Genomic DNA, 12799 nt, shown 5'->3' with positions numbered 1-12799 from the left:
TATTCAAAAACATACTAACATCAAGTAAAATACATGACTTTTTTTTGTTTACTTTTTCTGATGGTTGAAATGATTAACATTCTCGCTTTATTCTCTCAGACCTACAATACAATTAAGGCAACCACATTTTAATACCAGTAGTATAGAAATACAGAAAGACATCAATTGAATTTCAGCAATTTTAATATCAAACTTTGGTCATTAAATTATTTAATTCAACCAGTTTGAAACTCCATTTTTTTAGTTTCTTCCTCAAGTTTTTTTGCCTTAAAGTTGTGCATAAAACTGGATTATTTTTAAATTTTCTCTGATATTCTTTTAACTAACAGTTAGTTATTTAATTATTCTGGGAAACAGCCTAAAACTTTATTTTTTATGAAAACTATTTTTTATCGATATAGTCTTCACTTCAATGTTGACCATTAAATTATTTTATCCAACAGTTAAGAATTATTCAATATTTTAATTTTTTCCCAGAGAGATTTTACTCTTAGGTTTATCATTAAATTAACCCATTTAATAGTTCTCAAAATTTTATTTTTAAAAAATTCGTTTATGCATTCTTGTTGTTTCTAAATTTAATTTATTTTACAATTTAATTACGTAATATAAATACTAAAAAAAAGAACGTTCCATTTTGTATTCGACTATAAGGTTTTAACAATTAATAAATCGAAATAAGTTATTAGTTTTCTTAATAATTAGCTAAAAACATACTTAAAAAAATTAAAATTTTATTAAAATACAATTTTGTATTACGGGTCTTTAGTCTTTTTTTTAATTTTTGTTAAGGGTTTAGTTGTTTCATTCTGTGTTTTGCCTAAAATAAGTAAAATGTGAAAACAAGATAATGAAATTACACAAAAGTATTTTTTCCTCACAAAATTATAGTTTATGAATCCAATAAGAGTTCGATTTGGAACGAGTTTTGAAATAGTATTTTTTACAAAAATCTTTCATTAACAACTATCGGAAAATATTGAGTATTTTTAAATTGTTTTTTCGTTTAATTTCTTTCAAGTAACAATAAAAAGTATCTTAATTTACTATTTTCCTGCAACTAGAAAAACTCATAGTTAACTATTAAAATTCTTATAATGTTATATTATCGTTATCAATGTAATTCTCGAATTTATTAGTCAATTTATATATTTATTCTATAATATGTACAATAAATCTTTTGATTTACAATAGTAAAATCAAATTTAATGAATTGAGTTAGCAAAGATAAGTCAATTTAACGATTTAAATGTTTTATTCCGTTTTAGTTCATTTGAATTTTGAAATTAACTATATCAATAGTTTATTTACTGGAACTGAAATAATTGAAGTCTTTCTGTCTCAATAGGATAATTAAACTACACAATTCAAACATCATTTTGGCACCATTCAGGTGGGCAAATAAGTACAAAATTCCTGATGCAGTATATTTATGTATATATGTACAATAGAATTACAGAACTTTTATTAGTTTCGTAATAACACTGCAAGTAGAGAAAAAACTTATATTTTCAAAATTTACAAGACATACGAATCACGTGATTGTTTGGAAAGCCTTAAGGTACTCGTAGCAACTGAAAATTTCTTTGGAATTCAGCGAAGGAGTTTGCGCATCGATTTCTGCTGTTTACTCAAAATCTCATTCAAGTAAAAAGTAATTATCTCATTTAAAATACCTGCAGTGTTACTACGCATAGTTACAAAAACTTACAAATAATATTTGGAAATCTTCATAAGATATATAATTGCAAAGAATGTTTTCTTATTTTTAAAATTAACTATAATAAATTTAAAAAGGAGTTATACTTGCTGAATATTTAATACTGATTACTAGAAAATATTTACAGCTTTAATTTAATTTAAAAGAATAATTAATAAAAAAAAATGAAGTTGTTGCTTGAAATAATAATAAAACCTTTGAATACAGTATAGATTTGAATATGATTTAGTATTCTAACAGTGCATGTTTTCTCTTTATAATTATAAGATTTTTACAATTAGAATATCTTATCTACAATTAATATTAGTATTCACATGTATTAATTTTGACATAATGGTTAAAAAAACATTTTTCTACAGAGTTAAACCTTCCAATAATCAAAATAATAAAACGTTTGACTTTTTATAAATATTTTCTTAATGCAAATTGTTTTTATAGTTTATTTAGCTGTTTAATAGAACGAGTTTAAATTATATATCAGTAATAATAACAATAAAAATTTAATTTTGTATACATCTTAAGGAAGTAAACTTTAAATTCACAAGATTTTGGAAATAAGCTTAAAAATATTTAGAAACAGAAGGACAAATAATTGTAAATGTAAAGAACAAAACCAGCACTATTAAGTGAGTTATAGTCCTATACGGAGATGCAAGCTGCGCCTAAAGAAGTAAAGAGTGGTGACACAAATGATTTAATTTGAACTTTGTGAATTATTTGAACTTATGAACACAAATGATTTAATTTGAATCCTGGTTAAATAACACATTCGTAACTATCAAAATATGTTTAAATGACACAGAATATACGTTTAGCTTTAAGTCTATGCGATAGAAACATTAAACATAAATTGTAAAAATTAGATTTTAACTATAAATTTATCATCACCTCTTAGTCGCAGTTTGCTCCTTGGCATTTGACAGACATTGTTTTAAATAAAGCATACAGATAAAGTATTTCAAAGCATTGTTTGTCTTAAAGTGATTACAACAAAGTTTCAAATAATAAACAAAACAATATTAATCTGTTAGCTACCAATAAATTTTTTACAATTTTGTAACTGTCTATGAACATCATCATAATTTGAAAAGAAAAATACATACAATTTGGAAAAAGAACTGAAAGTATCAAAAAGTTTTTAACACGAGTATCAAGTTCCCAACAGTTTCATTTGCGCATATATCGCTGCATTTCCAATTATTTCAGTTGCTACAAAAACTATTGTACCTTAGGCCATAAAATTAGATACTTTCAGCTCTTTTTTGTTTACGCCATGTGATTTCTGATAATTATTTTTTCCAAAAGATTACATTACAATTCATTATTTCAATTTTGATTTTTGCCCAGTTTAGAAAAAAAAATTTACGATAGTTTTCAATCAGAATTCACATTTTCAATTTGTAAAAAGTTACATAAATATATAAAAACTGAGCTTAAAAAATTTCACAGAATGCACAATAATCAGAACATCATTTTTCAGATTATCTACTATTTTTCATGATGGATAATTATATAAAAAATTGATAAAACCGTTTTAAATACTAATCATATTAATAATCATAATGTGATGATCCACTAATGATTATCAGCTCAATACTTTGACATAACTGGTAAAAAATGTATTACATCAAGGACCACAATAGAAGACAAACAAATTACTAAATGGCCTATTTATTACATTGCTTGTTCAAAGAAAACTACAACAAAGTTTTTTAAAAAAGTAAGAAAAATATTCGAAAGATGTTAATTTTGTTTCTTTGGCACATGTAAATGCCATAAAATCTAAGAATTGGTTAAAAAGTATAAGAAAAGTAAATATAAATTTTAAAAATTTTCAAGATCTATATCATCAGCACTAGATTTTTATTTTAAACTTTGCTAAAATTTACAGCCACAACAAATTTCTATCAACTTGTGTTTTATTTTTATTTTCAAATTCTATGAAACTTCCACTAAAATGTAAAAACACACCAACGATTCCAGTCGTACATATGGAATGAATATCATCATGATAATATTAATAAAAATAAAGAGAAAAAAAAATCAAGACTATAGAGAATTTTTCAATCGAGGTTGACAGTAGTTAAAAAATTAATGTTCTGCACCACGGATAGGAAATAATATGTACTGATAATGAAGAAAGAAAATAAACGAAATTAACTTTCTCAATGACAAAAGTATTTTTTTTTATACAAATGATGTAGATTCGGTCCCTCACAGTCCACAAAATCTCTTTCATCAAATATATTAACATGATAAATATTTTAACCACATTTTATTGATTATTCTACATCACGGTCTAGGTTCTACAGAACATGAATTCTAGGGAATCCAAATTGGGAACTATTTGTCAATAAAGCACCAGCGAGTAATGCTGATAAGTAAACCAAGATATATAAACATTTTCTTTAAGTAGAGCAGAAAGCGAATAATACAGCATGCTGCTGGAACAGATCAAAAAAGACAACAACAATTAGACAAGTGCAGTTCAGTTCAGTTCTCTATCAATTTAATATCTTAACTGTTCAAACAGACAATAGCAATTCAAGTTTACAGTCCATAACAGACTATTTCTATCTTCCAAATGGCATCCATACCATTTGTTCTATATAGAAATGGGGGAAATCATTTTTTTTTCAAACAAAAATATTTCATAAGTTTTCACAGAATATCAGTCTCATATATTTTATTCCTCTGTATCTGTGAAGCGGCTGGTTTCGCCGGCACAGCTGGTGCTTTTGAATTAGCAGAAGTGGTGACCACTACCGACGGCTTTGCTTCTTTAGGACTAAAATTAACCGCGTTTCCCGCCAAATGCGATTTTGCTTCCTTAGGATTAAAATTAACCGCGTTTCCCGCCAAATGCGTTAGGGATCCTGATGAGGGAGTCATTGAAAGAGCTGATTTGGATAATATATTACTTTCACTTCCAGTTTTCTTTAGGTCATTCATAATTGGGGTGGAAGTTGCAGATCTAGAGGGAAAGCGTTGAAGAATCTGACTGTTCTGGAGTTGCTGTAGCCTAGTGTACTGGTCCTGAAGAAGCTTCTGTTTACGAAGAAGCTCCTGATGCCGTTGTTCTAATACATCCTGTCTAGCTAGGAGTTGCGTGCGAGGAGGAGTAGGAGGGCCTAATTTTTTGGAACTTTTATTGGGAGTACCCCCATCTGGTGGGGTACCGCGGGATCCGCTAGATTTTCTCTCTTTCCCAAGGGGTGACAGACCGCTGCCAGTTTGGCCAACTTGCAGACCTTCCTGCGAATTCACACTTTCACTACTACTGCTGTTACTAGACAAAGTCTCTCTCCGAAGGCCTTCATCTGATATAGCACTGGTCCTCAGAAGTTCCTCGTCTTCCTTTTCCTTCAGAGCTGTACCCTCATCTTTAGACACAGACCTTGGCGCCGGCGCTTTTTTCACAGAATTGTCCATATCTCCAACTGGAGCTGAATTACTGCGCAATTGGCTGAACACCACATCTCTAGGACTACCAGGAACATTATCCTGAGTATCTGCAGTTGGAGATGTCATTGGTGATCGACTAGTCGTGCGTGGAGGTGGTGGAGGCGGAGCTTTCTTTTGAGAAATAGGGTTTGTTACCGTGCCTTCAACCCCATCTATAACAGTCTGCTTCGTATTGCCTCCTGGATTGACGGCTACTCTTACGATCATGTCTTGTGGTTTTTTAGATTCAGGAACTGGAGAATGGGATGGAGACACTACTGTTCGTTGAGCCCCCGATTCACTAACCTGCAATTTGCTTGTTATTGTTGCAGGTGATCGAAAAGCACTGTTTCCAGATGTGGTCACTTCTGGTTGTCCAGGCATAGAGGGAGCAAAAGATCGTGCAGGACTGCGCACGGGGGATTCAGCACTAGGATAGGATGGAAGTCGCCGTTGAGGTCCTAGTAGTCCAGGTATATTGTCTCGAGGCTGTTCTAGAGGTTTTGTAAAAGTTTGAAGTTCATCAAGCAATGCATCTAAAGCATTTTCAGAAGCTCTTTGGTGACCACCTGGTGGGACGTGTATCACAGTGTGGGGATCGGAAGCAAGAGCCTGAAAATTGAATTTTGAAAAAACATTTTTAGTAAGGCACAAATGGAAGAGCAAAACAGTTAGAACAATAAAAACATTTAAGCGAACAACACATTTTTTTCATTAAAAAATATAATACATGTCAACATGAACTATCAACATTAGATGTATCGCAAAAAACAGTTTTAATTATTCCAATTTTTCATTAAAACTTGAGCTTTTTAAATAAAAACTAGCTTTAACTGAGTCTCTTGGCAGAAAGAAGAGATTTAACTATTTTCTTCAAGTAGTATGAAAATATTCTTAGATTCTTCCCGGAGTTTAAAGATCTATTCAAAATGAATCTTGAACTAAGAGAACTACACTATTTCTTTACAGGAATATTCTATCTATGATAATTAATTTGATATAGTAGACATTTTTTGATATCAATTCGATTTTCATTATATTTAATGAGCATGCGGTCTTTGAATGAAATAAATTATAGCTTGTAAAGTGTTCTCAATCTAAGATAAGGCAAATCTGATTAATGTCTTTTTTTAATTGAAGAACTTTTTAAATGGTTTTATTCAGTGACATTTGCTGGTACTCTGTACTATAATATTATACAGGGTGGTTAAAATTAAACGCACAGTACTCAGAGGCTCATATCTCCGGTTCTACTGGATGGATTCGAATGAAATTTAAAATATACGTTATGTAGAACATGCGCTCGAGGTTTTTGCAATAAAAAAAGTTGAAATTTTCGACAATAGATGGCGCTGTAATGACGTAAGAAGAAAGATAACACTAAAAATTCAAAGAATAAAGGAAGTTTTATTGAGTTACACACCCGTATGCTCTACGCTTTCAGCATATTGTTGACCGACAAGGTATGCACGTAGAGCATACGGGTGTGTAACTCAATAAACCTTCCTTTATTCTTTGAATTTTTAGTGTTATCTTTCTTCTTACGTCATTACAGCGCCATCTATTGTCGAAAATTTCAACTTTTTTTATTGCAAAAACCTCGAGCGCATGTTCTACATAACGAATATTTTAAATTTCATTCGGATCCGTCCAGTAGAACCGGAGATATGAGCCTCTGAGTACTGTGAGTTTAATTTTAACCACCCTGTATATACCATAACATGGAAAAACACTAGAAATCAGGATTTCAATAAAACGCATTTACAGAAATTTTGAGTTACGAATTTAAATTTCCATAAAGATGTTTTATTATAAAGCTCTAGTTTGAAGTATAATAGTCTACACTAAAATATGCACAGAAAAAAATTACACATGGGAAAAAAGTGAACCTACATTTAAATAAATAACATACAAACATTAAAAAAAGTATAACGCATAAAATAGTTATCTCACATTGCTTTTTAATATGATGAAAAGTTTACAACACACAAAACTTCTGTTTTACAAGGTTAAAAATTCTAATTCCCAAGGTATTATTATGAAATAATATCTTTCTAATTTTCTGATTGCCATGACTAATCGTGTATTTTCTCATATTATTAAGACTAATGGTCAAGGCTAATGGTTTATAAAACTACGAAAGTAATGTTTATGACAATGAAGAGGCATGTAAGAAAAGGTTGAGTGATATTTTAGTTAGTTTGAGAAGAGTCAGTGTTTCCAAGTTCAAAACATCGCTTAACATATTCTTTTAATACGCACTTCAATAATAGAAGAAATAAAATTTAAAAATAATTAAATTTCGATGAATTTTAATTTGCTAGTCTATAAAATTATAATTCAGGTTCTTATTGATTGTAACTGGTTAAAATGTTTCATCTGTAAAAAGTTCCGTATCTAAATTACAGTAACTGGCACACTGAGTGCAGCATCCGTAAAATCTAGTTTACCGTAAAATCCATTTTAACCGTATAATTTTATACCGCATTTTTTTCAGTAAATATTACTGTAAAAGTTATGGTACATCAGATTTTTGTTCCTTAAAATTTAGCGGGAAAAATAGATTTTATGGTAAAAAGTACTAACAACATCAGTACCGGTATTTTTTTTTGTACGTAATTTGATCAGGATTTTTTTTTACGGTGTAGTATGACATTAAGGGCCATCAATGAACGATATCACACGTTTTTTCAATATTTTTAAAGTCCTAATCTTTGTTCCAAAGTGTAACATTTTATCATACCTCTTATACCCTCTTTGTCATACAATTTTATATAAAGCATACCAGTTTAAAAACAAAGCACATGTTATAGATCATATTTCAAATTTTATATTTAAAACTTTAACAGTGTTTGCGAGCATAATAATAATAATGATTAGGTGAGTATTTACTCTGTGCAAAAAAATCTGTAGTCTTACTAGAAAATCTCTAGGAAACTAGGATTCTATATTCATAAACATCTTTAGGAATGTTGCTGTATTAAATTTAGTAAACATCGCATGTTTACTAACTTTAATGCAGTAACATCACAAGAAAAGTTTATGGAATTCCAAATTACTAGAAAGTTTATAGTAAGACTACAGATTTTTTTACAGTGCATTTTGATGAAAAAATATCAAACAAATAATATGAAAAAATTTAATAAGCTGATTTTAAATATTTTTTATTTTAATCGAAACGTGGAATATCACACTTCTTGTTACCTCCTATTCATGTCCCTCCCCTTCAAGTGTGACATAATTTTTGGATGGCCCCTTAACATTAACTTCGATTTTTGTACGGCAGAGAAAATATATATGTCAGTTTAATATTAAATTTTTACAATTTCATAACTTTAAGTAACGTAATTACAAGAAATAAGGAAGTACTATTAATTCATAAAAATATTTATTTAATCGGAAGTCAGCTTTAAAATTTAAAACTTCTGACTTAATTCAATTGAAATTGTCGGCATAATTATTTCAGAGAAATTTTCTATGAAGTACTTGATGAGTTGCGTTATAAGGAAACAATAATACACAATCAAAATGGGGTTGGGGATCAAGAAATAATACTTAACTCGAAGACAAACCTGCTCATCGAGTCCCTGAACTTGCGAACCCTTCCACTGGCTGCGTAAAAAAGGAAAAATCCAGAAAACTCAAGCACTTTACTTGAGCAAAAAAACACTTTCTTCAAAAAATCAATTCTGAAAAAGGTCTAATCAAGCAGCCGTTTACAAAAAATATTATGACTGTGAAATTTAAGCCACTCTCAAGAACTGTGCTACATACATTTTGGAAAAAAATGTCATTTTTAAATTTCGGATAAAAACTAGGATTTTATTTCAGGGCTATCCAAGCATGATATTTCTAAAAAATGTAGCACGTTTTGTGCATTGTTGTTACTTACACCTTTAATTTTCAGACAATAATAATAAAAGGACAAAACCCACGGTCAAATTAATCAAATATCCTCTCCATAACAAAATATTCATTTCACTTACTTCAAATTTTCTCAAGTTAAATTGTTTTAAATTTTTTTTTTATGTATGCAAAATCGTATATTTCTGAATACAAGCCGAAAAATTTCGGAAAAAAATTCAAAAGTTTAAGTGAGAGATCAGCTTATAAGAAGCATCTAAACAAAAATATTTTTACGTCAGTAGAGCATTAGTGTTAGATCGCTAAATATTGCGAAATTGCGCTTACCAAACATATAAATACACAAAATAACAGTATAAAATAAAAAGCCTAATCCTATATTTTTGCCTTATAAAACAGCAAACGTTTAGAACAGCGAACGAACAGAAAAAGTAAAATAAAAAGTCTGATAGTTCTCACTGTTAGCGTATGAGTTATTTTGGCTTTTTGCCAAGTTGAATTGCTGATAACATTAATCTCATTGGTACATGTAATGTGTTAAGGTTATTCAGAGGAAGTATTTATATTCACGTTTAAAAAGAGGTACTTGTAGTACTGAACTGCTTTGTTCATCAAAAATTATAATTTATAATATCGCAAGCACGGGAATTTCGTACGATTTATACAGATAACTTAATTAATAATGTGCCTCTTTTATCCAAGCATATCTAGGTAAAGCTGATAGTACTGAGAATAATAATTAAAAAACATTACCGTCAAAATGCTTTTAATTGCATTCTGTTACTAGGAAACATATGTTTCATTTTCGATTTATAAATCTTGAAAACGGAAAATGCAGATATGCATTTCGCAACTGCAAAATTAACGGCATAATTCATTTGCATAAGAAGGAAACTTGGAATCGGTGTACTTTTCGCTTTTGTATAACTCGTTTTGTTGTGCGATTAGTTTTAGAGCATGCTATTTTATGACTTTTCCACAAAGTAAATTTTGATCCCAGAATTTCGATTTTATGATAAGAAAAAAAAAGTATGGAACTCTATTAAAATTTATTAATATTAATGGTAAATATTTTCAAATTTTACGCAATTTTTTTGACCCGCTATTGTTCTATGTTAGATGTATACTGATAGAAAAATCCGCTTAATTGACAAATGAAATAAGTCCGATTTTGTTTGAAAAATAAACAATAAATTATATGAGGAGTTGACATTGAAAAAATGTTCAGTATCAAAAAAACGTTAATGTATTGAAACAGATTTCTGCTCGAGGCTAATAGAGTTTCAAGAAAATAAGTACATGGCTTACACATTAAATATTTTGAGATTCTCCAGAGGTTGAGCTAGTAGCATCAGCAATTTTTTCAGCCACTGTATTTCTCTTTTTTACTCTTACGTTTTGTTCTTATATCGCTTAACTACTTTTCAATGACAACTCCCCAAATAATCTCAGTAACTTGGACAGCCCGCGTAATTTATAAAAATAAATCATAAAATTAAGTTTTTTCAAGACTGAAAAATGTGACTAATCATTTATTTCTTTTTAAAATATATTAATTACATTTTAAATAATTTGGTTTAACAAAAATTAATATACTTACAAGTTCATGTGAATTAATTTAGTTTAAATATGTTTCAAAATTTAATCCTAAAAGCTTTTTGACAGCTCCATAAAGTGATATTATTACGATTTGGCATTAGCTTAATTGTGTTTAATACATTTTACGAATAAGAGACTTAAATATTTATCGTTAATTGGCTAGTAATAAACATACATAGAATGCTTGAGTCAAATTAAATTAAGTATCTATCATATTCCTATTTATGTGTAAGCCTGATTGTTGAACATGGAACGGCAATTTACATAGTTGCTTCAATCATTATTTATTCCGAAACTTAGGACAGATTAATATGATTCGCAATTAATTGAATTTATACTCACAATCGAAAAGCCTAAGTTATTGGATTTTTTTAAAGTTTCAGTTAAAAAAGGTGAATAAATAAAGTTACGAGTTATATTTTTAACAGAAAATTTTTCCAACTTATTATATTTAAAAATAAAAAAAAATTATTTTAATTAAGGTAGTTACGTTAAATAACACATTTATTTTTTATCACGATATGATATCCCGTAATAATCACGCATAATCAGTGTTCTGAAATGATTTTTAAAAATTTTGTCAAAAATTTAGTCCAAACAAGCGATTGTAAATAAATAATTACGTAGTAAAAAAAATGCTAACGAGTAATTTCTGAAGAAAACGAAATTGAAATCATAGAAACCTATTTAATTGGCCGGGGTGAGCGCATTTTTATTCATTTCTTTTGCGTTTCCTAATGTTCATATATTTTGAAAATATACTAAAAATATATTACAGAAACTCTGAATGTTCTAAAATTCTCTGCTAAAATAGTATTAAAAAACATCGCAAACTAATATTAAAGTAATTAAAAAAGTTGTTAAAAACTGACGAATCATTAACGAGGAAAGGAGAGATTAAAAGCATCAAAATATTGTTACTTGTCGGAGGTAACTTAAGAGCTGTAAAAAGAAGCTATGTTGATATTTTTCAATAACAAACTAATAACAAATTTTTTTTTAAAAAAGCATTTTATTATTTACAATAGTATTTGAAATAATCTATTTTTGAACCAAAATTTAAGTAATAAAAACTGGTTGAATAATTAAAAATTTTTTTTAAAAATATTTATTGATAAGTTGTTAATTTATTTTATGTCTTAAAAATGAATATTATGTAATACAAAATATTAGGTTTTCAAATTATTCAGATATAAGTTTTATTAGCATTGCAAACAAAGTAGCACAGTTCTTACATTTTAATATATCTCTTACTCAAAACATGATTTTTTTCAAAAATATGAAAAAAATATCAAAATTGTTCAAAAAATATATGAAAAATCATGCTTCAATTATATTCAAAATGATGCAAAAAGTGCCTGATAGAAAGATGATTGTGCGAACTATCATGCATAGTCTGTGCTTAGGGATAAATCATGCATCGTAAATTTTTCGGGATCCAGTACTTCTATACATGGTACAAATAATTCCAAAATTGTAACAAAAGTTATTGTTGCATTATAAAACCTTAAAAAGTTATCAAATGATTCTGAACAGATTGTTTTAATTTAATTCGTCAATTACAGAATTAAACATATGTCTGAAATATAATAAAAGATACAAAGATATATTGAATATTAATGCAGTTTTCAATCCCTTACTTCAAAGAATCATTTTAAAAATTTCTTTCTAATGTTTTCAACAACAAAATTCAAAAAGTGATCTTTTCCAAACTTTAGGGAGTTAAAACCAGTTTTTAAGATTAAGCCATTTGAAACATTTTGAAATCAACAAATAAATGTTTAATCTACAGTTTAGGAATTATTTGCATCATGTAGGTTTGCAGGTTTAGGTGTATGAGAAAGTAGTTTCATTTTAAATTTTATAAATTTTGTCACAGACCAAAAATTGTTTAACAAAGTTTTCAATTCGGAACTCCGTCAAAAATTTGCATGTCTATTAAATTAAATAAAAAGAATTTTTTTCTCCAAATTTTTTAATTTAATTTTAATTAAGACTATTTTCCCTTTGAGTGAAAAAATATAAGTATTTACAAAAAAATATAGTGCTGATTTCAAAAAATTTAAAATATTACACAGCTTTTGCACTATTTACGTACTATTATCAAAACGTGTATTTTGCACTGTTACTAAAAAGTGTTTGGATAAGTCTTTCGCAAGAAATAGAATCAAA

General features: G+C 28.4%; 1 protein-coding gene across 14 annotated transcripts in view; it reads right to left on the bottom strand.

The window, feature by feature from the left end:
- Positions 1-301: 301 nt before the first annotated feature.
- Positions 302-12799, bottom strand: part of LOC107447376 (coiled-coil domain-containing protein AGAP005037) — a 759443-nt gene continuing 746945 nt past the window's right edge. For all 14 annotated transcript variants that reach the window (XM_071184692.2, XM_071184693.2, XM_071184694.2 and 11 more), the window contains one exon: positions 302-5776. In XM_071184692.2, coding sequence (XP_071040793.1) covers positions 4382-5776 — 1395 coding nt within the window. In that variant the 3' untranslated portion in view covers positions 302-4381. The remainder of the gene's footprint in view (positions 5777-12799) is intronic.

Source organism: Parasteatoda tepidariorum, chromosome 10 (genome assembly GCF_982258835.1).
Source record: "Parasteatoda tepidariorum strain Cologne lab strain chromosome 10, Ptep-v5.0, whole genome shotgun sequence".
Lineage (NCBI taxonomy): Eukaryota > Metazoa > Arthropoda > Arachnida > Araneae > Theridiidae > Parasteatoda > Parasteatoda tepidariorum.
This window is presented reverse-complemented; position numbering and strand designations above follow the sequence as displayed.